This window comes from Ictalurus punctatus, chromosome 7 (genome assembly GCF_001660625.3).
Source record: "Ictalurus punctatus breed USDA103 chromosome 7, Coco_2.0, whole genome shotgun sequence".
NCBI classification, from domain to species: Eukaryota; Metazoa; Chordata; class Actinopteri; order Siluriformes; family Ictaluridae; genus Ictalurus; species Ictalurus punctatus.
This window is the reverse complement of record NC_030422.2, coordinates 34,428,010-34,454,230: the sequence shown is the minus strand read 5'-3', so window position 1 is coordinate 34,454,230 and position 26,221 is coordinate 34,428,010. Positions and strand designations below refer to the sequence as shown.

Genomic DNA, 26,221 nt, shown 5'->3' with positions numbered 1-26,221 from the left:
CAGAGGAAATAAGACAAATATGTTGCCTGTGCACTGCCTGATGTGTATGAATTAGTCTACTGTTGGAACAAAAATGACTTAAAATATTTTTATCACATGTTACAGACTAAATCAATTATTTTTTCTCTTTAAAATACTTCTTTTATTTGTATTTTTATGAAAATTACATATAAATTAAAACATGGGAAGGTCAGTGGACTTCTCACAAAATGCCATGTTAAATTAATATTCAGAACCTTTGTTGGAGTTTATGGTATTATAAGAGTTACTGTGATGGGAATACTCCTGAGGAAAGGTGAGACACTGTGTAATGGGTATGACTGTTTCTGAATTGTATTATTGTTATTGCAGGTTTTCGGGGAGCCCCAGTTGAAGACGTCGAGGTCTTACAGATGTTGGCCTTCACCCGTCAGCATGGACAGACGTGTATTCCATTCCTAGCTACTGTACACCACACCAGACGTCACTCTGCCGTGTCTGGATGGCTGACTAGCACCAAGTTCTCTTCAGAATTAAAAATTATATGGAAACATAAAAAAAGGGACAAAACCAACTGAATATTGCAAGAGCAAAGAACTTGCCTTACTTCAGAAATAAATGTTAATAAATGTTAATTTATTAACATTTATTTAACTATTTATACACTATATATTTCTCTGTGCTTTATTTTCAAAGGTAACATTTCTTTAGGAAGTGCTTACTTTGTGAGGTATAGTTTTAACAATCCTGTCATCTACTAACACTAATGTCATCCACACTTGTATATCTTTCTTTTACGGAACACAAAGAGAGACCGAGTATTTACTCACTCACTATTCATTTATTTTATATAAAAAAGATGCAGTGATAGTGAATGGTGATTGAGGGTATCAGTCTCTTCTGACGTTCTGCCTGACGTCTCCTTTTGTGTCCCACTGAAGATTAAAGTCTTACAGGTTTGTTCAGCTCACTGGTTTTGTACACTGTTACAAATGTAATTAAAAGTCCAGTATGAATTAATTTCGGTTAAAAACATTTAGTAAATGTAGCATATTTGTTCTGTTAAATAATATTCTCATTTTCTGTTACATCTCCGTAGTTTTTCAATTATATCTACTCATTTTTGTTTGTTTCACTTTTGTGGGTTTCTGTTGCATTGACAGGTTTTTAATGATATCTACTCAATTTTAGGTGTCATGGCACTAAATATAGTTATTCAGATCTACTTTAAAAAAATTCAAGTAGATTTCACAGCTTTAAAATTTACTCAATATTTTTATTAAAGTGTAAAAATTTTTCACCAAAAAAATGGAGCACATCATAGTTTAAGTTTTTAGAGTGTGGATGGGATGTGTGTTCTGACTCCTTTCTATCAGAGCTAGCGTTAACTTTCTCAGCAATTTTTCCTACAGTAGCTCTTCTGTGGGATCGTACCAGATTTGTTAGCCTTCGCTTTCCATACGCACCAATGGGCCTTGGGGGCCCATGACCTTACAGGTTTGTTCAGTTCAACAAAAGTAAGCCAGCTTGAATTTAGACTTAATCTCATGTTATAAGGGTCAAATTTGACATAAATGTTTAAATAAAATGTTAATGTGTATCAGTTGCTTTATGTTTAAAATTTAGTTTCATTAAATATATCAACCTCAAGTAAAGTACTCCTGGAGTAGAGGATAAACACAGTTTACAAAAAAGAAGACGTAAATATAACATTACTTTTGATAATTAAAAGTCCAGTATGAATTAAATTCAGTTTAAAACATTTGTTTTGTTAAATAATATTATCATGTTATACTCAATGTTATGTGTCATGGCACTAAATGTAGTTATTCAGATCCACTTAAAAGTTTTCTTACATTTACTCAATTCATACGGTATATTTCAGTGATTTCACAGCTTTAAAATTTACTCAATATTTTTATTAAAGTGTAAAAATATTTCACCAAAAAATGTAGTACATCATAGTTGAAGTTTTTAGAGTGCATTGTCTGAACATAAAAAGTTCAGGATTTATAGAATCACATAAAAATCCAGTTAAAGCGTGGCTGGTTTATCAGACAGAATGCAGGAATCTTTGACAATGTACGGAGGGAAATCAAACACGTCTAGGTTGTGGAATTGGATATTTTCCAAAATTTCAAAAGATTTATTTCTTAATACATTGATCCCATCAACTATCGATTGTTTCTCCACCTGTGCCTGTCGTCCTTCTCGGCTTAAACTCTCTTCATGCCGATATTTACAGTAATAAAAGCGAGTTATTCCATCTGTAATCATTTCCTTTGTGTCTATTTCTGGACTCATCACCAACACTGCTTCAGTTTGTCTGCATTTATGATGGAATTTATCACATTTTTTGTAAATACTTAAAGAGTTAGCCATGACCAAAGACGACTTCTTTCTCTTTCCCCTGAATAGAGTCACGGAAAATCAAGCATTTCTGGCCACAACAATCACAAAAAAAAACCCTCCACATAATCCTATACGGACTGAAAAGTGAACCAGAGAATTAGTCAATTGTGTTCACTGAATGTTCTGTTCAAATAGAGTGGTCATAAAAGAGAACTCCGTACTGAAAATGCTTCTTGCCTTCTTTTGTAAAACAACTAACTAACTAACTAACTAATCATCTGCTCTTGTATAGATGACAATGAAGTGAAAAAAACCAGCAGGTCACTCAAGTGTGTGTGTCCTCATGAATTTCTCAAGTGTTGCAACAATTCTCAGGATAGCATCAGGACGATGTCCTCTGACCTTTTACCCTTATTACTCTAATACTGCGTTTCACTTATCAGTTGGTGCTGATTTTCACCTAAAGAACCAGGAACCTGTTTAACATTGTATTATGATGGACAAAATGGGTACAAATTCAGAAAATAACCCTAATAGAAATGAGCAACTCTTTCTGAACATTAGGGTGAAAAATGAGCAGTTGCAGTTTTTAAACGTTTTTTTTTTTTTGTGTGTGAGAGTGTCTCTGATTTAATGGTGATAATAAAAAGCTGAGCTTAATCACACTAATCACACTAATCACTGGATTCTTCCACACTGCACCAGTAGAATGTGTGTGTTCAGGAAACCAGTGATCTGTGGTGATGGTGACGTAAAAGTCCCCTTTATACGATATAACACAATTTTATCTCTGAACTGAAGTTACCCTGGATTAGACTTTGTTCTCCTGCAATGTCCTTCACCCCCACCAACACACACACACACTCACATACACGCATTGACATCCATCAAGGAAATAAATGAGCAGCATTCATGATTATAAAATTAAACAGTGTAATTAAACAGGCTGTTATATGTTATTTTATTTCTTTATCTGACTTATTATTATTATTATTATTATTATTATTATTATTATTATTTTTATTTGTAGTAGTATTAGTACTACTGGTAATTCTTTATTATATTAGGTATTAGTAATAGTAGTACTATTCATTGTTGAGTATGGAAAGTATTAGAATCAGCAGTGTCAGTAGTAGTGTCTGTTACATGATTATAGAGCTTAATTTGTATGAATGGAGAGGAACAGCAGTGCTGATGGATGCCGTGGAGGGAAACGGCGGCTCAGCAGGAAGAACAATGGTTCCATTGGACATTCATGTGATGTAACCCACTTGGCCTGTACTTGGCGGTGCAGGGTTTGGACATAAGAACATCTCTTTGTTCTCTTCCATTCTGTTTCCTGTATACAGTGGTGGTGGTCAGGTTCGGGTCTGAGGAGCAGCGCTGGACCTTCTCCTCTACAGGAAGAGGAATCACCAGCAGGAGCATGGAGCAGAGGAGGTGATGGAGAGGTAGGTGATGTGATGGTGCGGGGTTTGGTTACTTCAGTGGAGAAGGACAGGTGCTCTGGATTGGGAAAATTGTGTGCGGGGCTTTAGATTTCTTTTACCTGGAGTAGGCATGGTCTAAACCTGCCTCTGACAGTTCCTCAACCTCAGCTGCATCACTCCAATTCAGAATCGGTCATTTAATGCCGGCTTATTCAGCAGTTTTGTGGCCTAAGGATTGAAACTGCAATGTGAACAGCTGACAGTAATAACAACACGGCATGGTGCTGGCTAACACACATTAACATGGACACCCTGCTATTCATTACACAGTGAGCTGAAAAACACCATCAGCTATTGTTTGTATATTTTCTTTACAATACGGCTCTCGCTCATCCTCATAGTCTTCCAGTCAACAGAAAAATGTAACCGATGACAACATGACGTCTGTATATTCCGAAATGTACACTGGACGTTTTTTTTGTTGTTGTTTTTTTTCAGTATAGTAAATTATTGTATCAAACTTCAATTAGGTATTCTTATCTATGCCCTGGCTTCTGGTTATCTAAAAATCATTCCAAATATTTCCTCTTTTGTAAATCTTTTGTAAAGCAGTAGAAAACAAATCACTTGGGTACAGCTTCAGCTAAAATATTAATCTGGAAATGATGTTTTTTCATTCATTATGATTATATTTCTGTAGAAATGACTGTGTAGTACAGTTTTGTACATTGTCACTCCTGAGAGCCATGCGTTCACACTCACGAGCGACAAAGGTATGATGTGGCAAAGCGACAAATCGATTGCAGTGTTTTATCAGCTCTAAACCGAGAAATGGCACGTTTATGCCTGGACTTTCCTCCACACACGGCTTGTTCTGGTTGAAAATTAACCCCACGGTCCTCTTTATAGTGATGAGTAGAATTTTAGGACAAGGACAGGGTCATTGGACTCTTCCAGCATACTGTAGGCTTTATGGATCTTGCCAAGGACAAATGATGACATCACAGGGGGGTGTTGATCTGAGGAATATACAGCACTGTGTTTAATAAGGCAACATGGCTGATTCAGCTCATAAACTGCTTGGTCAAATGTTTAAAATGAGGGAGTGTGGACAAGAGTTCATGCAGCAAGCTGAATTTTCAAGCTGAACTTCCTTTGCACACAAGTTTTTTTTATTCTTTTATTTTTTTTTATCAAAGGAGCCTCTTTGTACATTCTGAACACATACACTCAGCAGATGTGACTCTGGAACAAGCCTAGGTCTATGAGAACTCACTCACTGGCAACAAACAGGAAAAGGATTTTAAACCAGACCCGTGTGTTTCTATAAATACCTTTTTCCATCAAACTGGATTAATTCAAACACATAAACACTTATGTTAACACTGTCTCCATTTTCATGACACTGTATATGGTATATATGTATATGAACATAAACCCCATCATCAGTCCACTGTGTATACAATGCACCGTATAGTGAATATATAGACAGTGTTAACATAAGAAGTGCTTATTAGTGTACACTGTGGATACATTCCAAACCACATGCCCTATTCACTATACAGTCCACATAAACACTGACCCACTGCAATCAGTGCACCCTCACCAAAATCTACCTTGAACTGAGAGAGGTTACATGCCAACACTCGGTCACCAGGAGTCAGCTAGACCTAGCGCAGTGAGACAGCAACAGACTGACGGGTCAGCTCTACACACTCCATTTTGACTCTCTATATTCAATTCAATAAAGTTTCATTTGTATAGAGCTTTTAATAATGAATTTTGTCCCAAAGGAGCTTTACAGAAAAAATGTATTATAATAAATTCAGGATAGAGATGTTAAATGTATGAATTTATCTCTAATGAGCAGCCAGAGGAGACGGTGGTGAGGAAAAACTCCCTGAGACGATATGAGGAAGAAACCTCGAGAACCGGACTCAAAAGGGAACCCGTCCTCATCTGGGTGACACCGGATAGTGCGATTATAAATAAATACACCCCTTCTATAAATGTGCTAATACTACATGATCAAATAGTGCAGATGTGTAAGCAGGAAATTCATTACAGTTTCTACAGGAAGTCTGTTTTGTTGAACTGTTCACTGATGGACACTCGAGTGCAGAACTGTTTGTGGCAATCCTAAAGATATAATAGTAATTGTAGTCCTAGCCATTATAGGATACCTGTTCATATGAACTGAGGTCCAGAGCATCTTTATGGTGTTTAAGTGGAACCATCCTCAGTAATCTCAGTGATCTTTAGGCTGCACTATGTGGGACATCCTCAGCAGCAGCAGGTGACCTCCAACTGATGATCCAACCAGAAGTAGCACATCAGGATGGATCAGGCAGGTCCGGAGAGCAGAAGGGGTCAGGATCACTGGCATCTCAGGAGTATCATGTGTAGTGAGAGAGAGAGAGAGAGAGAGAGAGAGCGAGAGAGAGAGAGAGATTATTAGGTATGCTTATTGCCCTGTAATGGTTAAGGACAATGTACTGTGCGTGAGTGAAAGCAGGGACTCCAGCAAGACTAGCTATGACAGCGTAACTAAAAGGGAGAATCAGAAGGGAACACAGACATGAGGGCTGAAAAGACCATTCAGTGATTTACAGGTTAATAATAGTATTTTATAATCAATGTGAGATTTCACTTGGAGCCAATGCAGTGTGGATAAGATCGGGGTGATGTGGTCATATCTTCTGGTTCTAGTTAGGACTCTAGCAGCTGCATTCTGGACTAACTGGAGTTTGTTTATGCTCCTACTGGAACATCCAGACAGTAAGACATTACAGTAATCTAGTCTAGAGGTGATGAAAGCATGAACTAATATTTCTGCATCATGTAGTGACATTATATTTCTTATCTTAGAAATATTTCTGAGATGAAAGAAGGCTATCCTAGTAATATTATGTACATGAGCATCAGATGATAGACTGGAGTCAATAATCACTCCAAGCTCTTTTACTGCTGCACATGATGAAACAGGAAGTCCATCCAGAGTTACTGTGACATCAGAAAGATTACTTCTAGCTACACGTGGTCCTAGTACAAGTTCTTCTGTCTTATCAGAATTAAGTAAGAGGAAGTTAATAATCATCCAACGTCTACTGTCCTTTACACATTCCTCAACTTTACTAAGCTGCTGTCTGTCCTCTGGCTTCGCTGAAACATACAGCTGTGTATCATCAGCATAACAGTGGAAGCGAATTCCATGTTTACGAATCATTTGATTTGAATCAGTGGTTAAAGGCTCTGGGTTACTGAACAGAAGGTCAGGAGTTCAAGCCCCAGCACTGTCAAGCTGCCACTGCTGGGCCCTTAACTCTCAACTGCTCAGTTGTATAAATAAGATAAATGTAAGTTGCTCTGGATAAGTGTGTTTGCCAAATGCTGTAAATGTATAAGGTAAAAAGCAGTGGGCCTAAAACAGGACCTTGTGGAACAAAAAATTTACCCTCGGTATGCGTGGAGAAGTCTCCATTTACATCTACGAACTGATAATGATTGGTCAGATAAGACCTGAGGCAGGAGAGGACTGTTCCCTTAATGCCAACAACATTTTCTAATCTGTCAAGGAGAATAGTGTGATCTATAGTATCAAAAGCTGCACTAAGGTCGAGTAACACAAGCAGCGAGACACAACCCTGATCAGAGGTCAGTAGAAGGTCATTTACTACTTTAACCCAAACATACAGCCACAATAACTGAACAAGGCCTTGCTTCAGTTATCAGCCAATCTCCTGATTCAAATCGCATTGAAAATTTTTCCATCAGAGGGATCCTGGTAGTCGATTTGTCAAGAGCAATGGGCCAGAACTGAACCACAATACTCACAAAAAAGAAGAAAATTTGGAACACCTCCACAGTGGACTGAAAATGATGTTTATATAGTGAACATGGGACAGTGACAGTGTCTAAGGGCCCGAATGAATATTGACTGCCATCTAGTGGCTCAGAAATCAACTACAGCAGTTATCTAAGTATTTAATTTTCTGTGTTTTTAATAGAAACAGGTTTTTAAGTATTTTGTTGTATTTTACTGTGTTTGAACAGGAAATTAAACCAGGAAATGCACTAAACGATGTGAAAGATGTGTAACGAAAACCCCTGATAGTGATATGAATGGTATTTGTGACACATTACTTATAACCTCATCGCATCTGTAGAACATTTTAAATGTTGTGTTATTCTCCTGTTGTGCTCAGAAAAGAATGAGTTAATTCATGATTTAGGACACCGGAAAACCAGGGCAGCCATGGTCACAGTTTAAAGCTGACATCACACTGTTGCTAGGCAACTGGATCTACGAATGTTGAGCATAACCAAACTACAGATTGAAAGATTAAGCTAACAAGCACATAGTCATTAGAACTTTATACAAACAGAGTAGAGACAAAGTGAGAATGGAAATGAGACAGACTCGTCTGGAACAACAACATTTACCTCAGATGTATTAGTGGATCAATACATGCTACACTTAGCATCGACTGCTAACCAGGGACGAGCACAATTCTTATAGAGAAAGATCATCACTGCATCTCACCTCCTAAACTCAGAGCTGTGGAGAAGTTTCTGCAGCTGGGAAAACCACAAGGAACACAAAATTGACATTTGTGATGCGTTTAGTGATTCTGGTGCTAATTTGTTGGTTGGTCGTAATTTAATGCAGTTTAATAGGTGGGGAACATTCTCAAACATAAGTGATAACGATCAGGTTTCATCATTAGTTCCTAAAAACAAAACTTCTTCTCTCACTCACTTTTCATTTTCCTGTGACGTTCGACGTCTTATTAATGATAAATGAATTGCAGAAGAAGTGGAGATGTTGGCGCCAACACTGGACTCAACGTCCCAGAATGCAGTGCAGCTACATAACATTGAGACTCTGCTGTGCTAGTTCCACAAGATGGAGGTATTAGAGTGAAAGAAGAAGTTTTGGAAGCTGACCTGTGTGAGCAGAGAGTACAGATGAGGAGGCGAGAGAGATGGACAGACTAAAGGACTAAAGCGCTGCTGCATCACTCTCTTTAGGTAGACTGCATCACTATCAATGGCATTGTGGGTATTGTAGGAAATCATTAACCGGAAAGGAAACCAACATAAAACATGTTTAAAGTAAACACTCACTGTTTCATTATAAATTCAATCTTCTATGCTGTTGAAGAGCACATGTCGATTACAAAGAATAATCTGCACAAAGTTCAGGTTGTATTTTTACTTTAATCTCTTTATAAATCACTTTAAGATAACAAGAGTTGGGTTTAAACCGTCTAAGTGCTCTAAACAGCGAGACAGATAGAGAGACAGACAGATAGGGAGAGATAATAAATAAATGAAATAAGTAAACAGTAAAGTCTTGAAGCCTCTCAGTGTCCCTCAGAGACAACACGATAATAAACAAGTAAACACACACACACACACACACACACACACACACACACACACACACACTCACAAGGCCTGCAGTGTGGAGTGTGTACACACACCCATATCACACACACTCAGGTCACATGACCTCACACCCAGGGGTTTCCCTGAGGCACCGCCCCAGCCAAGCCCATCTCCTCTCATTTAGTCATCCTTCCCTCTGATATCCCTCGCTCCGGTCCCCCTGTCCTCCGTGTCTGCTCCGATGATCACTCCACTCCACTGAAGTGATGTGGGCACCAGCCCACAGCAACTACACAACATCACAACATCACAACAACACAACATCACACACTCCCTCAGTCCCCCAGTCCCTCTGCTCGTCTGCTAACATAAAGTGCACAAGGGCACAGCACAGAGAAAGAAAAAAGAAAAAAGAAAGAAAGATGGAGGGATGAAAGAGAAAGAACATAGAAAGAAATAACAAAAGAAGTAAGGATGGAGAAAGGAAAGAAAGAAAATGAAAGAAAGAAAGAAGGATTGAGGGTTGAAAGAAAAACATGGAAAGAAAGAAAGAAAGAAAGATGTAAGCATGGAGGGATGAAAGAAAGAAAGAATAAACTATCATACGTATACAGTTCCTGAGTGTGATTTTGAAGCGAAGTTGCTGATTGGTTGAGGGTGGTAATGCCCACTATGACATCATTGGCTGACAGTTGGATTGAATTTGCTATTTTATTTATTTTCAGTGATCTAAGTCATCTCAGAATTTCTGTTAAATGATTCATTCACGTTTGTTCACAGATTCGTTTAGGAACAACAACAAACAGTGTGAGTAATGTAAAAATAAATAAATAAATAAATTTTATATATATATATATATATATATATATATATATATATATATATATATATATATATATATATAATCATATTATATATTGTTCATCAGACAGAGATTAAAGGCTCAGGAAACCTTTGCAGGTGTTTTGAGTTAATTAGCTGATTAAGACCTGAATCTTCTCAGGTCGACATTTCTGTATTATATATTCTTTATTCTAATATTTTAAGATACTGGATTTGTGATTTTGTCAGTTAACTTCACAATGGCTGTGTGTGTGTGTGTGTGTGAAAGTCTCTTCAGTACTGTGGTATGATTGAGATTGTAATTGGGAACAGGTGTGTCTGATTAGTTCTGAAGAGAAGGTGACCTGACAGTGTGTAGCTCTGGGAGTTGTAGTCGTCAGCCATGTTTGTAGTTCGTGATGCATGCTGGGAAACGGAGTCGCTGGTTTGCCGACAGATTTTCATGAGAAGTACTCCGTAATCATTAAGATTAAAACAAAATAGGCTTGAAATAGTTCACCTCATGTGTAATGAATCTAGAACGTATGAAAGTTCCACTTTCTGAATTCAATTACGGGAAAAAATGTACTTTTCCACGATATGCTAATTTTTTTTAGATGAACCTGTATAATTGTATAAAAACTGATTCAGCAGCTGTCCTGCAGTGCACAGATGATACCCCTGGACTAGCTAATATGCTGTCTTGATAGTTTTATATTATAACTGTTGTTTGTCTTACTGTTCTTCTGTTTGTTTCCCTTCGTTTTACAAAAGGGTTGTGTTACTTGTGTTACTTCAAATAAATGTTTAAATAGCATTTCTTTCTGTATTGTGGTATATTTATATGCTAGTACGTGGTGTTAAACATTAGTCTGCACATCAGTGAGCGGTGTTGTGATGTGGCACGTGGTGGGCTGCTGTGGGCCAGAAAGTCCAGGGCCACTTTTTGGTCCCAGTCTGCCCCTGAACATGTAACACACCCCTGTGTACAGTCTCTGTTTGAGTCATTTACCAAGGCTGTTTACTGAGTTGTTGGTGATAGAGTCAGTCAGCCTCGTCTCAGGTGACTGCAGCAGTGGAAAAACTGTGTGTTTGTAATGGAGAAGAGTTTCAGTAGCAACTATACATCAAGAATGAATCATTCTGATAGTGATTCTGATTTGTTCATCTTAATGAATCATTCAAAAAGACTGAATCATTCACAAACAAATCAATTCAACATTCTATCAGTGTCCAGCTGGACACTTTTAACTGAAAGAGCTTCATATTTTTTTCATATTCAACACACACACACCCACCCACACACACACACACACCCTAAAGGCGTAGTTGCTTCTTTAACTTTGCACTGGAGGCTAATGTAGCTAACAAGTAACCAGTACTACCATCAGCCTCAGGTAGGGGGCGTGGCCTAAAGCCTGAAGGTGGAGATTGCAGGGAAGAAATTATTAGCTGCCTTAACCTTGCAGTGCTAGTGCAAAACTAAAGAGACTAGACTAAACTTTTGATATCAAACACGCCTTGGATTTTCATAAAATTGTGTACATTTTTGTCTAAAATTTATGTTCAAGCAGAAAGGACACGTCACTGACGCCCTAATAATCCAGTGCACACCTTAATAACACCATATTCAGAATCGGCGAAAAAAGTTCAAACGTTATGCTTTTAGTAATAGCACCACCTTTAGCACTTGACTTTAAACACTTTAAACACAAGCACTTGACTTTAAACAGGACATTTAAATGGCTCCACAAGCAGGATGTAGGATATTTGATCACACTTGCTCTCCTGTAAAGAACACCTGCTACTGTTTGAAGGATAAGCTGACCTAGCTCTCATTTTCCACGGTTACAGAAAAACTTTACGTTCATTCATCATTTTATCAATCAAAAATGTCACTGCTCGAGATAAATAACCTCTGAATAACACTTAAATCTGCAGTTACGTCTCTGGCCTGAATACTCAACTCTGAACAGGGCCTGGAGTGCGCACAGGGGGAACTTAAGGGCACTAACGAGACAGCTGTCGTCATGGACACTGAAACAAACACAGTCAGAGACAGACCCAGACGTTTTGATGATATCAGTATTACTGTTCCAATAAATCTCATAAATCCTTTCTCCTGACACAGAGCAGAGACACATGGCTGAAAACACACTGGTACTGAAACACAGGCTGGAACACACCCACAATCCTCTTGTGAGAAGTATTTGACATTTCGGAGCGCAGTAAAGTCACTCAGCGTTTCATATTCGCCTTCAAATGTGACATTCGCATTTATAATGTGCACGTTATCGCCGATTTATAATGCGTTCATTCATCTTATAGCAGCATGGCTCTCAAAGCAAGGGGTCCTCCATTATTAAAGTCATTATATCTACAGTATATGATGTCAACTGGACTGTAGTGAATTTTTAACATTAAAATGGGTTCTTTAGGTGAAACTTTCAGAATAAAAAGAAAAAAACTATATAAGTAAATATCCAGAATAGTATTCAACACGTATAAATATTGTAGCTAATTTTTTAATAGTTTGCAAAAATAAATCTGTGTAAGTGAAGATTTTTACAATTAAAGGGATGCCTGATTGTAAGAACTGTGAGAACCACTGTTCTAGCCATTGGGTGGGATTAACTGCACAAGGAGTACAGAGTACCCCTGTTTTTTTCACCGCACGGTGAGTCAAATGCACATGTAGATTCTGATACGGAAAATAATCCCATATGAAGGTTATCCGATATTCACACAAATTTAACTCAGACTGGCCTCACTTTGGGTTTGGGCTGTAGGCTACACAAACACTGTTTATTTATTGACGGATGATTAAACTGCATGTAAACGTAGCTAATGTTCCGAGCTTCGGGATGAACTGATGTTTTATCACACGTGTGTGTAGATCCATAAAGGCGATATTAAACGCTGCTTGTGTGTGCAAATCAAACTCAGAGCCACGTCATCTCCATAAGGATCTTCTCTGAGGAGAATAATAACGAGCTGAGAGAACACAGAACCGGATTAACGCTCGACAGACTCTCTCTGTGCTAATACAGGAGGCCATAAAATGCCAGCTCCATAATCCGGAGCGTTGTGACGAGCCAGGACATAAAACACTGCAGTATTCAGGGATTAAATCATGCCGGGGGAGCGCTGTGTCCCGAGCTGTTGCTGGGAGACGGAGGGATGAGTGCAAAAAAAGAGAACAGTGAATGTTCCTGAGTGCCCTGTAAGGATCTCGCAGTGTAAACACACTCCCCGGCCTCATGTCTAAATATTATGACACACCGTGTGACGGAACGTGCATACACACCAACGGATCTGCAGCAAGTGAGCTCTGCTGCCGTTACCAAGAGTACCGAGTTCCTGAGAACGTTCCTGTTCCGCCATTTCTTATTCAGAAAAGTGAGGAATGTACAAAATGATGCGGCAAATTTGATTGAAACACAGTGTTTAGGTAAATGTCCAACATTAACGATACACGTTTGGTTCCTTTCACTAAATCAGAAGTTCTCATGTAGGCCACCATGCTAGCTGTGCTAATGTTCTATGTCTGAGGGAATTGTTCAGGTTGCAGATGGTTGTGCTTTCACCTTCTCATCAGAATTCATAGTTTCCACATTCACATGTCAGTACTCAAAAATATCAAAGACAATAAAATTCATTTACTGAAATGAAGTACAAAATGAAAGTATGTGAGCTCTGATGAGATTCTAGACTTACGGAATGTAATTCTATTCTGATGATAAGGTTCTAGTCAGGAGAGAAGGTTCTACTGGGTTCTGGTGGTGTTTATTAGTAATCAGAAATCAGTTCATTCCCTCAGCGTGCACTATGAACACGTACTCTCTCTCAGGGTGCACTATGAACATGTACACTCTCTCAGTGTGCACTATGAACACGTACACTCTCTCAGTGTGCACTATGAACATGTACACTCTCAGTGTGCACTCCGAACATGTACACTCTCTCAGTGTGCACTATGAACACGTACACTCTCTCAGTGTGCACTATGAACACGTACATTCTCTCAGTGTGCACTCCGAACATGTACACTCTCTGTGTGCACTATGAACATGTACACTCTCTCAGTGTGCACTATGAACACGTACACTCTCTCAGTGTGCACTATGAACACGTACACTCTCTCAGTGTGCACTATGAACACGTACACTCTCTCAGTGTGCACTCCGAACATGTACACTCTCTCAGTGTGCACTATGAACACGTACTCTCTCTCAGTGTGCACTATGAACATGTACACTCTCTCAGTGTGCACTATGAACACGTACACTCTCTCAGTGTGCACTCCGAACATGTACACTCTCTGTGTGCACTATGAACATGTACACTCTCTCAGTGTGCACTTTCAACACGTACATTCTCTCAGTGTGCACTATGAACACGTACACTCTCTGTGTGCACTATGAACACGTACTCTCTCTCAGTGTGCACTATGAACACGTACACTCTCTGTGTGCACTATGAACATGTACACTTCCTAAACTGAACCCTCCGACTAGATTGGATATTTTGACCCTCACTGTCAGGGCCACGTTGCTGGAGGAACGTTGTCTTCCTCCTCTACTTTTTTTTCATTCTTACTGAAGGCTGATGTAACACACACACACACACACACACACACACACACACACACACACACACACACACACACACTCCAGCACTATGCTCTGCTCTGAGGACTTCAGGGATGTACAAAGGATACGAAGCACAAAATTCCCACTGGAGTGTTCAGCCACACTCAAGTGTGCACTTGAAGGGAATTTATCATCCTAACATGCGGAGGCATTACAGCTGAATGGAGAGTGTTCCTCTGTGGGTTCTCCAGGTGTGTAAAAGGCTGATTGAGAACTCAATAATGCTGTGATGAAGAGCTGCTGTCTCGCGTAGGGACATGCTACTGATTCTGCTGCTTCTTCTTCTTCTGTGGTGGTCTGGAAGCTCATGTTCAACGACTCACTCTCAGATCCATGCTTTAAAAATTCCAACAGCTTCTCATTTTTTTTGAAGTCCAAGAGTTTGGGTTCCACAGTTAAGTGCAGTTAAGTTTTGCGTACTTAAAATGACTTAGTTTGTAATTCTAGCACTGTAAATGTACTAAGGGTTTTAGAGCTGGAAGCGCTAGTTTGAGTTTTTTCTGCAAAATATCTGAGTACAGTGTTAAAGTTCTATAGTTTAAAATGTTCTTTGGAGAAAGAGTTTGGGTTCTGAATGCGAGAGTTCTACAGTTCAATGCTTCACCTTCAAATTTTTTTTAATGCTCTAAGGTTTTTAGTTCTTGAGTTCTGGGTGCTAAAGCTTTTTTATGCTAGGTTCTCTTAGTTTCTAAGTAGTACTGTGCTAAAGTTCTACAGTTTTTTTTTTTTTTTTTTAACAGTTTGAACTGTAATTCTTTTAAAACTAAAGTTCTACAGTTTACTTTTTATTCTAGAATTTAAAAATGTAGGACATATTCATTTAGCCGGCTTTGAAAACATTCGAATCGCAGAAGGCTCAGAGATATAACGCAGAACCTCTTAGTGCTGAATTTGTAGAATTCATAGTGCAAGAGTTCTATGAGCTAGGGTTTTAGAGTTATATGCAATGTTCTAACTGTTATAGAATTCTCTTAGTCCTGCAGGTTGAAGTGCTAAGGTTCTAACTGGTACAGTTTGATTTTTGTGCTATAATTGTAATTATTACAGGGATAAAGTTACAAAATGTTTTAAATGCAGAACATTTACATTTAGCCATCTAGCAGCGGTTCCTCTCCTAACCCACTTTGAAATCTCGGCTCAGAGATACAACGCAGACCCACTTGAAGAGCTGATTTTGTATAATTTTTAGTCTGGGTGTTCTGAGAGTTAGGGTTCTAGAATTGTAAATGTCAAGGTTCTAGATTACTAAATGTAGTTTGACTGTAGCCCTAGTTCTCAATATATACATATACATAAGCTAATTTTCAAGTGCTATATTTTTGAGCGCTCTAAATGCTCTGTGGTTCGTGAATCTGATAGTGCTAAGGTTCTAAACACTACAGTTTTCTAATTATTGCAGTGCTAAAGTTATAAACTTCTACATTTCTACATATCTACATTTGCATTTAACAGAGGTTCTTCCCCAAAACCACTTTGAAATCTTGGCTCAGAGATACAGCGCAGAACCTGATCAGAGCCAAATCTGTGGAACTGCTTGTGCAAGAGTTCCAAGAGCGAGGGTTCTAGAACTCTACATGCAAATGTTCTAGAATTCTGGACTCATAATGTTGTTCGAATGTAGTGCTGGTTCTGAAGCTGGTGTTAAGGTGATAAAGCTACAGTTATAATAATAATAATTATTATTATACACTTATTACATGCAGGGCTTTTTAAAGTTCTAGAGCTGATAAAGTCTCTGTCTGTTTATATTCTGTTTGCTCTTGGTATTAGTGTCCTTAGTGTGTGTGTGTGTGTGTGTGTGTGTGTGTGTGTGTGTGTGTGTGTGTGCGTGCATGTGTAAATATTTACACGGTGTTCGGTGCAGGCCGTTTCTCTGCAGCAGTGTGAAGTGTTTATGATGCTGTATAAATCCTGAGTGTTAATGAGACTCCTCAGCTCGAACACCTTCACTCAGCCCATTTACAAAAATGACTCACAAATCGTGTGTGTGTGTGTGTGTGTGTGTGTGTGTGTGTGTGTGTGTGTGTCTGTGTGTCTGTGTGTGTGGTGTTCAGTGAAGTGTATACAGCTGTGGGTCGTAAATCAGCTCATTAAACTGCTTCCCCGAGTGATCCTGCTAACCGGGTTATCTGGTTAAGTGGAGCAGGATGATGGAGATCCCATGTTGTTTGATCTTCAGCTATGATGCTGGATGATTATAACCTGGGTTAGGGTTAGGGTTAGACATAACCTGTCGTATGTGTGTTATGTCGTTTATATGACAGTGCGTATTTATTAAAGAAAGGACACGTCATACTTTTTATCCATTTATAGTTATATTTAATGTCTGCAAACAAGTCATTTCCTGTTGTCACTTACATTATAGCAGATATAAACACTCATTTCCTCACCATCCCTCTCTCTATTCTCTCTATTTATTCTCTCACTTTATTCTCTCATTTTATTCTCTCCCTTTCTCTCTCTCTATTCTCTCTCTTTAATGTCTCTCTATTCTCTCTCTTTATTCTCTCTCTTCACGCTAATAAGTGTGTGGTGTTAGTGAGAAACAGTAAAGAAGTGTAAATCTGTGATGAAGATGTGGGAAAACTTAAAGTTACAGCTTCACCTCTGACTGTTACACAGCGCTGACACTGGAGACTCCTTCCATACGTTACATAAACAACTCCTTTATTATTATATGGAGCATCCGCCAAATAGTCACTGTGAATGAGCTGTTACTATAGAAACGTTGACGTTGTGGTGCATGCATGGAGGCAGATGCAAAATGCTGAAGATCTTTATTAAAGGAAACAGACACACTAGAACCAGCATTATCTGTAACTTAATCACTGGAACATAAACTATAAGAAAAAGGAACTCGATAATCAAAACACAGTGACTCAACAAACGCAAACGAGAGAACCAAGAACTAATGAGAGAACCAAACACTAACGAGAGAACCTAACACTAACGAGAGAACCAAACACTAACGAGAGAACCAAACACTAACGTAAGCTAACTTGAATTAATGCTCTGGCAACTGAGGAGGAAAAACAATTAACTTAAACAGAGCACTAATGCAGCAGGGGAAATAAACACCAGGGTGTGATTAGACACTGAATGGAGGGAGACAACAGAAGAAGAAGTGCTGCAATGACATTAAGGTCTAGTGGCCAAAGATGGTATTGTCCCAGGGGGCCATGACAAACGTATCAGAATTAGCACATTAATAACATATAAACCTGCACTACAGTCAGAGCTGCTGTTCTAGACTAATCAACACCTTCTGACCAATCACAATCCAGAATTTCTTAGTGCTGTGGGATAAATATCCTCTCTCACCCTGAATTAACTTTAAATCTGTGTTTAAGTTTAAATGTTCGTGTGTGAACTTTACACTTTACATACTGATCTCTCTCTCTCTCTCTCTCTCTCTCTCTCTCTCTCTCTCTCTCTCTCTCTCTCTCGATCTCTGTCTCCTGAATGAGGTGCTGTTGTGTTTGTGCGCCATCTAGTGGTGAGAATAATGACCTGCAGCAGAAGCGGTACCGCATAACTGGGGGATTTATTTTTTCACAATTTATATATTTTACAATTTTTACTTTCCCTTTCTGGTAAAGTCACCGGTTACCAAAGTACACTATCACAACATCAGTGTTCCGACAGAAACAGCTCACTATTGGCTGCAGAGAGCTGAGTGGGCGGAGCTAAAAGCACCACTATGTTGTAGCTACAGACTGTCAAAACTCGTAAAAAGTGGTAAACAACTTTGACAGCAAATTGGCTAACTATATTTATGTTATTGATCTTTCTGTTATCAGTATGATATTATTTTATCTTATTTATCTCGTTTTTAACAGTAAATTCTATATATTAGACATGGCTCATCAATGTGTGCTTCATCAGACCCCAATCCAAGCCTAGTACTCTGGACAGGTAAACTCGCTTACGTTTCAGAGACACGCCTACTAAAAAACCATAATCAAACTCACTCTGTTCCAGTGAGTAGGCCAGTATACTGTGTGTAGAGGAATAACCCAACATTCATACAAGTGTGTGACAAAGTGATGAGAAATCACGCATTTTCTAGGTAAGCAGCGATTTCAGTGACAGCTAAATTTGTATTGAGGATTTTCTCCATTCTCAAATCAGGTACGATGCTGTAAAGAAGCGACAAATCCAAAGATTGTCTCAAGCGATTCCTCGGACCAGTCCTACGGCCCGCGTGGTCCGATGTTTCTTCAGTCCCCCACTCTTCAGGAGAAAAACATATAAGTGTGGCTTTACCTTATCCTGACATATACAACCTCTAATTAAATGTGTATAGAGACATTAAGAAGAAAAATAAAGCTTGTAAGGAAGTCAGTGAGATGGTCAGTGCCTCTGGTGAGTGTGCGTGCTGTAGATAAGTAGTATATAGTTTGCTATTCTAATCTGAGAACGATGTTAATATGAATTAGGTGCTCGTATTAGCGATTAGTGCGTTCACGGTGGCTTAGTGGTTAACATGTTTGCCTCACACCGCCAGGGTTGGGGTCCGCCGCTGCCCTGTGTGTGGAGTTTGCATGCTCCAACTGTGTTGCAGGGGTTTCCTCCGGGTTCTTCGGTTTCCTCCTCCGGACATGCATGGTAGGTTGACTGGCATGTCCAAAGTGTCTGTAGTTGGTGAATGGGTGTGTGAATGTGTGATGGATTGGCTGATGGGTAGGCTCCAGGTTCTCCGTGAACCTGTAGGATAAGCGCTATAGAAAATGTATATATATATATATATATATATATATATATATATATATATATATATATATATAGTAAACAACTAATACCATTCATCAGAACTAGAAGAAGAAAAAAAACGCTGCCAAGGCCACGCCCACAAGCGACACATTTCAACGACACTATGAGAGACTCGTCTCCTGCTTAGGGTTAGACCTTGCTCTCCACTCTTTGTGCTCAGCCATACTAGATATGAAGACAGTGTTAATGTAAATGCTTAACCTCGTTCAGTGGGCTGTTAAACAGGACTGCAGTGAAGCAGAGAGAAACAGATGGATCCACTGTTCAGTGCAACTGACTCTGTGCCTTAAACATTGACCAGTCCATCAGGCATCGTTACTCATTTTGCTCCATCCACTAAAGACCTTATTAGCAAAGACGGAGGAGTTCCTGTGTTTCGCTGTCTTATCAGTTTGAGCTCGTTTCTCTTCCATTTTTAGTAAAGATGATCTCTCACTGTTTCTCCTCTGAATGTCGTTCCTCCACACCTACTTATGTAAGACATACTCCTGAGTGTTTTGACCATCCTTAATGCCAAGTAACATCAACACTGAATAATATATCTGGAGCTTCATCATCATGTTCTGCTGGACCTCCACTGCAGTCTCTGATTATCACTCACTCATCAGTGCTCGGGTTTGGGTTTTTATTTTCATTTATGTTTGCCATGGCGGTTCTGTTCGGGTGATCTGCATGCTGTGGAACGTTGAGATGTTGTAAACTCTGATGAACTCTGGCTCTGATTCCAGCTCAGTGTTTTACTCTTTAAGGCAAGAATTAGTTTTATTGATGTTTAAATTAGTTTTATTGATGTTTAAGTGAGTTTTTTGATGTTTAAATTAGTTTTATTGATGTTTAAGTGAGTTTTATTGATGTTTAAATGAGTTTTATTGATGTAACTGTAAGATCAATATCTGATGCTTTGATATTCGTACATTTCTTGTACTGGAACTTTTTCAAAACATTTACATTTATTTATGCAAATGAGGCTTTGCTGAATTAAGTATGCATACATTTATACTTTTACTCTAAAAAGAAAACGTTTATTGTTTTATTCCTTATCTAATGTTTTTATATTTTGATGTTTTGTGATTGTGATTTTGACTCAAAATTAAAAGTGCTATATAAATAATGATTATTTATTTATTTGTTTGTTTATTTGTTTATTTAGTTAGTTAACACAACACAGTTTTAGCATTTTTCTTTAATCAGGAAAATAAATCCAAAATATTCGTTAAATTAGGAATAGAAATGAACATGTAAATCTTGTAGATCTTGAATTGAGCTTTATGAATATAAAGATTTTTCTTTTCTTTTTTTTTTTTATTATCTTGAGACGAAATGGTTTTAGAAATACACAGAGGTTCCATTCTGGTCTGTGTGGTTTGTAAGGATTATAAGGGAAATTGATGTGTGTATCATAATGACATATAAACTGAAATATATATCAGGAAACAAGGTTTTCAGGGATATATGACATGATGTGATTGTGAAGTGGGCGGAGCTTAAAGTCTTCTTCATAGTTGTTGTTTCAGATAATGTGGTGGTTGCAAAAACATCATCGGTGAAATAAACACATTACTGAAGCGTTTTGATATTTTTATAACTACATTTTAAGAGAAGACGTGACTTTAAGAGGTGTTATGGACAAAACTTTTCTAAAAATCGGAAAAACTATTGACGTTGTTACTAATCGTAGTGTTGTCTTACATGCATGAGGTAGCAACGTTTTTTTTTTAATAATAGGAAAAAAATATTGAGTAAAATCCTGACACTTTGAGAAGAGGTGTTAATCTCCGATGTAATCCTCTCTCTCTCTCTCTCTCTCTCTCTCTCTCTCTCTCTCACTCTCTCTCACTCCATTTCTGTCCAGAGATCATAGCTGAGCTTTGTTTATGACCAACATGAGCTGGAGTTTCCTCACCCGTCTCCTGGAGGAGATCCACAACCACTCCACATTCGTGGGGAAAGTGTGGCTGACAGTCCTCATCGTGTTCCGCATTGTGCTGACGGCGGTGGGCGGAGAGTCCATCTACTCCGACGAGCAGTCCAAGTTCACCTGCAACACCAAGCAGCCTGGCTGTGACAATGTCTGCTACGACTCGTTCGCCCCACTCTCGCACGTCCGCTTCTGGGTCTTCCAGATTATCATGATCTCCACGCCGTCTGTCATGTACCTTGGGTACGCCATCCACAAAATTGCCCGCGCCGCTGAGGATGATGAGGAGAAGATAAAAAAACGGCACAGGAGGAAACTCAGGAGCAGATGGAAGGACGTGGATCGGATGGAGGAAGAAGACGATGATGGCGAATGTGATGACATGGAACCGATGATGTACAGTGATACGCTGGAGCTCCAGGAAGCCAAAACAGAGATGGAGAAAAACTCAAAAAGAGAGGCCACAAAGCACGACGGCCGTCGGAGGATCATGCAAGAAGGTCTGATGAGGATTTACGTACTCCAGCTCATATCTCGTGCCATTTTCGAGGTCTTCTTCCTGGTGGGTCAGTACCTGCTGTATGGATTCCGTGTCAATCCCTCGTATGTGTGCGATGAAATTCCCTGTCCTCATCATGTCGACTGCTTCGTGTCTCGTCCCACCGAGAAAACCATCTTCCTGCTCGTCATGTACGTGGTGAGCTGCCTCTGTTTGCTGCTCAATGTCTGCGAGATGTTCCACCTCGGCATCGGCGCATTCCGAGACATGCTCAGAAGACGCCGGATCCGCAACCGCAGTCTTCCCTCCTGCACTTTTCCGTATTCTCGTAATATTCCGGCATCACCCCCGGGATACAATTTTGTGGTTAAATCGGAGAAAACGGGCCACCAGAACCAAAATGGTGTCCTCTCTCATCAACAGAATCAGAACAGCATCCTCTCTCATCAACAGAACCACAATGGTGTCATCTCACACAACCAGAACCAGGACCAGGATCAGAACTGCGCCAGTCTGGATGAAAATGTGCCACCGGACCTGGCAAGTTTACACCATCATCTGCGCGTGGCGCAGGAGCAGCTGGACATGGCGTTTAGGACCTACAGTGCCAAAAGCACTCCCATGTCCAGAACCAGCAGCCCAGCATCGGAGCAGAACCGGGTTAACTCGGAACAAGAAAGACAGGGAGCAAGGCCCAAAGCTGATCTGGGGAGAACTGGGACTATAGTCAGGAACGGGAAAACTTCTGTGTGGATTTAGATCCCAACACTGACCATAAACGCCCAATAAACATAATAATAATAATAATAATAATAATAATAATAATTATTATTATTATTATTATTATTATTACTGACTGAAATGCTCGGTGCAGGAACCAGAACAAAAATCTCTGTAAAATCTCTTCGTCTTGTGCACTAAACACCCCAGAATAGTGTAAATACTGGAACGATGATTAATAAACTAACTTCAGTGTGGATTTGAACATAAACTTTCTTGCAGATTAATGAACAAACATAATAAATGAAGATAATAAACTAAAAGTGTCATATCACATCCTGTAAAAAAAGGTGTTCAAACATATATTTTTTTAAAATAAAAGCCACATAAGAAATGAAAGTACAAGTATAAAGATAATAATAATAATAATAATAATAATAATAATAATAATAATAATAATGTTGTGCATATTGAATATCACGGTTATGTTTTATGTTTATTTATATGTATATGATTCGTGAATTAACTGGCCCATTTATTGGATTTAGCTTCATTTTCTCATTTTAGCTCAAATTCGGTGTGTCTTATTTATGTTACACACACCTACTTACCAGTATGTGTTGAAAAAAATCTCTGTATTAATATAGTTCATGGACGCCCTCGTTGTAACATTGCACTTTTCTGGAAAACGGTGAACACGGCTCTTTGGAATGCTAATGTCCGACAAAAACGCCATTGTAATCCTGCGCTAATAATAACAACCGCTAACTTATCACAGGAACAATAAATATACTTCAACAACCAACAGATTACCACCGGAATCACCAAACACATCACATGGACATATTTAATGTGTTTCAGGCTGGAGTTTCACTTTAAGTGTGATCAGATTCGGTGCTATTGGCTGATGTTGAAATAAGCCCAGCCCACTAACACGCCCACTACTGACTTCTTGGAAAATACTTCAACATACAGAACCACGTCAACGTTGAGTTTTTGATTCTTTTAAACAAAAATAAATCGTATTTCTGTATAGATGGTTAACGCTGTAAATAAAGTAAGCATGAGGTTACTAATATTAATCGTTATATTTTGCATAACTAGAATTTTTTAGATGACATTTCTGATGTAGTGTGCGTAAAATCGAAGATCTACTGATGTGTCCGGGTTGTTGAATCCAAATAGTAATAATAATACAGTTGCATGTTCATCACGCCTCTGTTGTCTCGTGTAAATTAAGTGTGGTTTATGATATTCTGACTGTTGCATGTTTAACACTCATCACTTCACGTATATTTAGACCCTAAAGAATTTACGCAGAGTGCACGTTATACTGTAAACGAGCGAGTGAAATGAATCAAACGCTGATCTAAAGGTAAACAATGATATTGCGATGTAGCTTATAAATGATTATCAGCACATGACTATAGTATAGATTTGTTCTCGTCATGCTCCGTTTAACTCACTGGAAGAGATAAAGATAAATTAACCAGCCGTGTTGTGTTTAAATATCTTGTATTTATTCATGTTTTTTTGTTGTGTTTTTTTTTTTTTAGCTGAAACTTGCACTATGTGACTGAGAGAGAAAAAAAGAACAGTGTAAATAAACCTTGAGAGATTTGTGAAATTTTGGAAAATCGATCTAAGCACATTTAACGTGGACACAATGCTAGTCAGGTCTGTCTGCTAATAAAACGATCTAGCAACGTTTTCCAATTTAGCATCAACAGTTATGACTATTTACGTATATAATGATAGCAGCTAAGCACCAGCTGTTTTGTTCAGCTACTTTTCAGTCGGTTAGCCGTGCTAGCCAGCAATATTCAGTGTTTTATAGATCTATTAGCTGGCTAGTCAATTTAGCTATCATAGCCCATAGGAGTCTTATTTAATCGCTAGCTAACGTGAGGTTTAGTTGTTTAATGAATACAAAACATTTTAGACAGATTTTAGGAGTGAAGGCACTTAAAGTCTTACAGAAACATTACTTTCCTGTACTGTGCAAATAGAAGTGGATTAAAATGGCGCCTATGCAATGTGTTCTACCGGACATGAGTAAAAACCAATGAATCTGAGCCTATGCAAAATGCACATTGTTAATCAAACTGTATAAAATAAAAATAAAATATGTATCTTTTCCCCAGATGTGCCTTACGACTGTAACTGTGATGTATAATTTCAAACGAATAATAAATGTAGGATTACTGTAACAGTGGCCTTTAGTGTTCTTTTGTCTTTATAATTCATCGTGTTTTGTGGCAAACGTGTAAAAATATGCACTAAATCAGCTAGCTGCTAAATGGCTAGCATGGTGCAGTCATCGGGTTTTAATGTACAGCTGGAGGACTTAATGTCATAAAGAATAGCACCCTAATTCTCTCGTCTCTACAAACAGCAGTGCAGAATGAGTGCACTAGATATTCTACACTAAACAGCAGCACTACTAAGGGGAGTACATTACATTTACATTTAATAATTTAGCAGACGCTTTTATCCAAAGCGAATTACAAATGAGAAAATACAAGCAAAGAGTAGGGTGAATAACGTGCACTTGAGTTGTGAAAAGGAAACTGTATAAGGTACGTGATAAGTTTCAGGCAAGATCTCTATGTCTCAATTCTGTGTCACGATGTACCAGAACCAAATTGTTTTGTGTTTGAGGAATGTGTTGCTTTGAGCATTCCTAATCACCCCCAACGTTCATCCTCCTCTCCCTCTCTCTCTCTCGGTTCTTCTTCTTCTCTTATTATCTTGTAGACTAAACATCGGTAGTTCTTATATCACTTTAACCTACGTAACAGATGTTTTGATTTTATCTGTGACCTGTTCCATTTGACATTTATCATTCTTTATCAATATTTCTGTGTGCGTGTATATACTATGCCTTCTGTATCATTAAATTAAGAAACTTTCACCGAATGATGATGTGTATGTGATTTCTTCCTGGGCCCAGACGAGATCAGCCAGAGCAGGGTTAAAATTTTGGTTCTGACTGGTATCAGACAAACAACTTAACAATATACTGTATATATACTATATATTATGACTGACTGCATCACAAATGCAGTTTGAACATCATTCAGTGGGCCGTGGTGGCTTAGTGGTTAAGGGGTTCAAGCCCTGGTGCTGCCAAGCTGCCACTGTTGGGCCCTTGAGCAAGGCCCTTAACCCTCCCTGCTCCAGGGGGCGCTGTATCACGGCTGACCCTGCGTTCTGACCCGTTTCCTGGCATGCTGAGGTATGTGAAGAAAAGAATTTCACTGTGCTGTGACCAATAAAGACTCATTATGATTAACTGATGAAAACTATGGTTAGCAGTAAAGTATGATTTCTCTTAAATGAATAAATTCATTGTTGTTTTAGTCGAATAAATATTCACTAATATGTGTGTCTACAATTTATTGAAAAAAAAAAAACTGTTAGCAAAATAATTTATTAGCAAAATAATGTTAGCAAATATGTCAGCAGATTGCATTATCTCATTTCACTTCATTTTGGAACTATCTTTGTGCACACTTGTGGGAAAAGTAACTATAAGTATATACATATACTCATCTATAAATCTATAAATATTTATCTTTAAAGTAAAGCATATCGATTTAAATATACAAATATTAATGTATAAACCTATAAATATCCAACTTTAAATGAGCTAACAAAACTTTTATAAAGATCTGCGCCATTA

General features: G+C 38.6%; 1 protein-coding gene across 2 annotated transcripts; it reads left to right on the top strand.

The window, feature by feature from the left end:
* The first annotated feature begins 3,257 nt into the window (after positions 1–3,257).
* gjc2 (gap junction protein gamma 2) lies at positions 3,258–25,444 on the top strand. Of its 2 annotated transcripts, none has more exons than XM_017473004.3 (2): positions 3,258–3,782; positions 21,252–25,444. In XM_017473004.3, the coding sequence occupies exon 2, from the start codon at positions 21,274–21,276 to the stop codon at positions 22,573–22,575; it is 1,302 nt and encodes a 433-aa protein (XP_017328493.1). In that variant the 5' UTR covers positions 3,258–3,782; positions 21,252–21,273; the 3' UTR covers positions 22,576–25,444. The 2 variants fall into 2 exon arrangements, with proteins under 2 accessions (XP_017328493.1, XP_017328491.1); XM_017473002.3 differs by lacking the exon at positions 3,258–3,782 and adding an exon at positions 14,619–14,817.
* Positions 25,445–26,221: the final 777 nt, after the last annotated feature.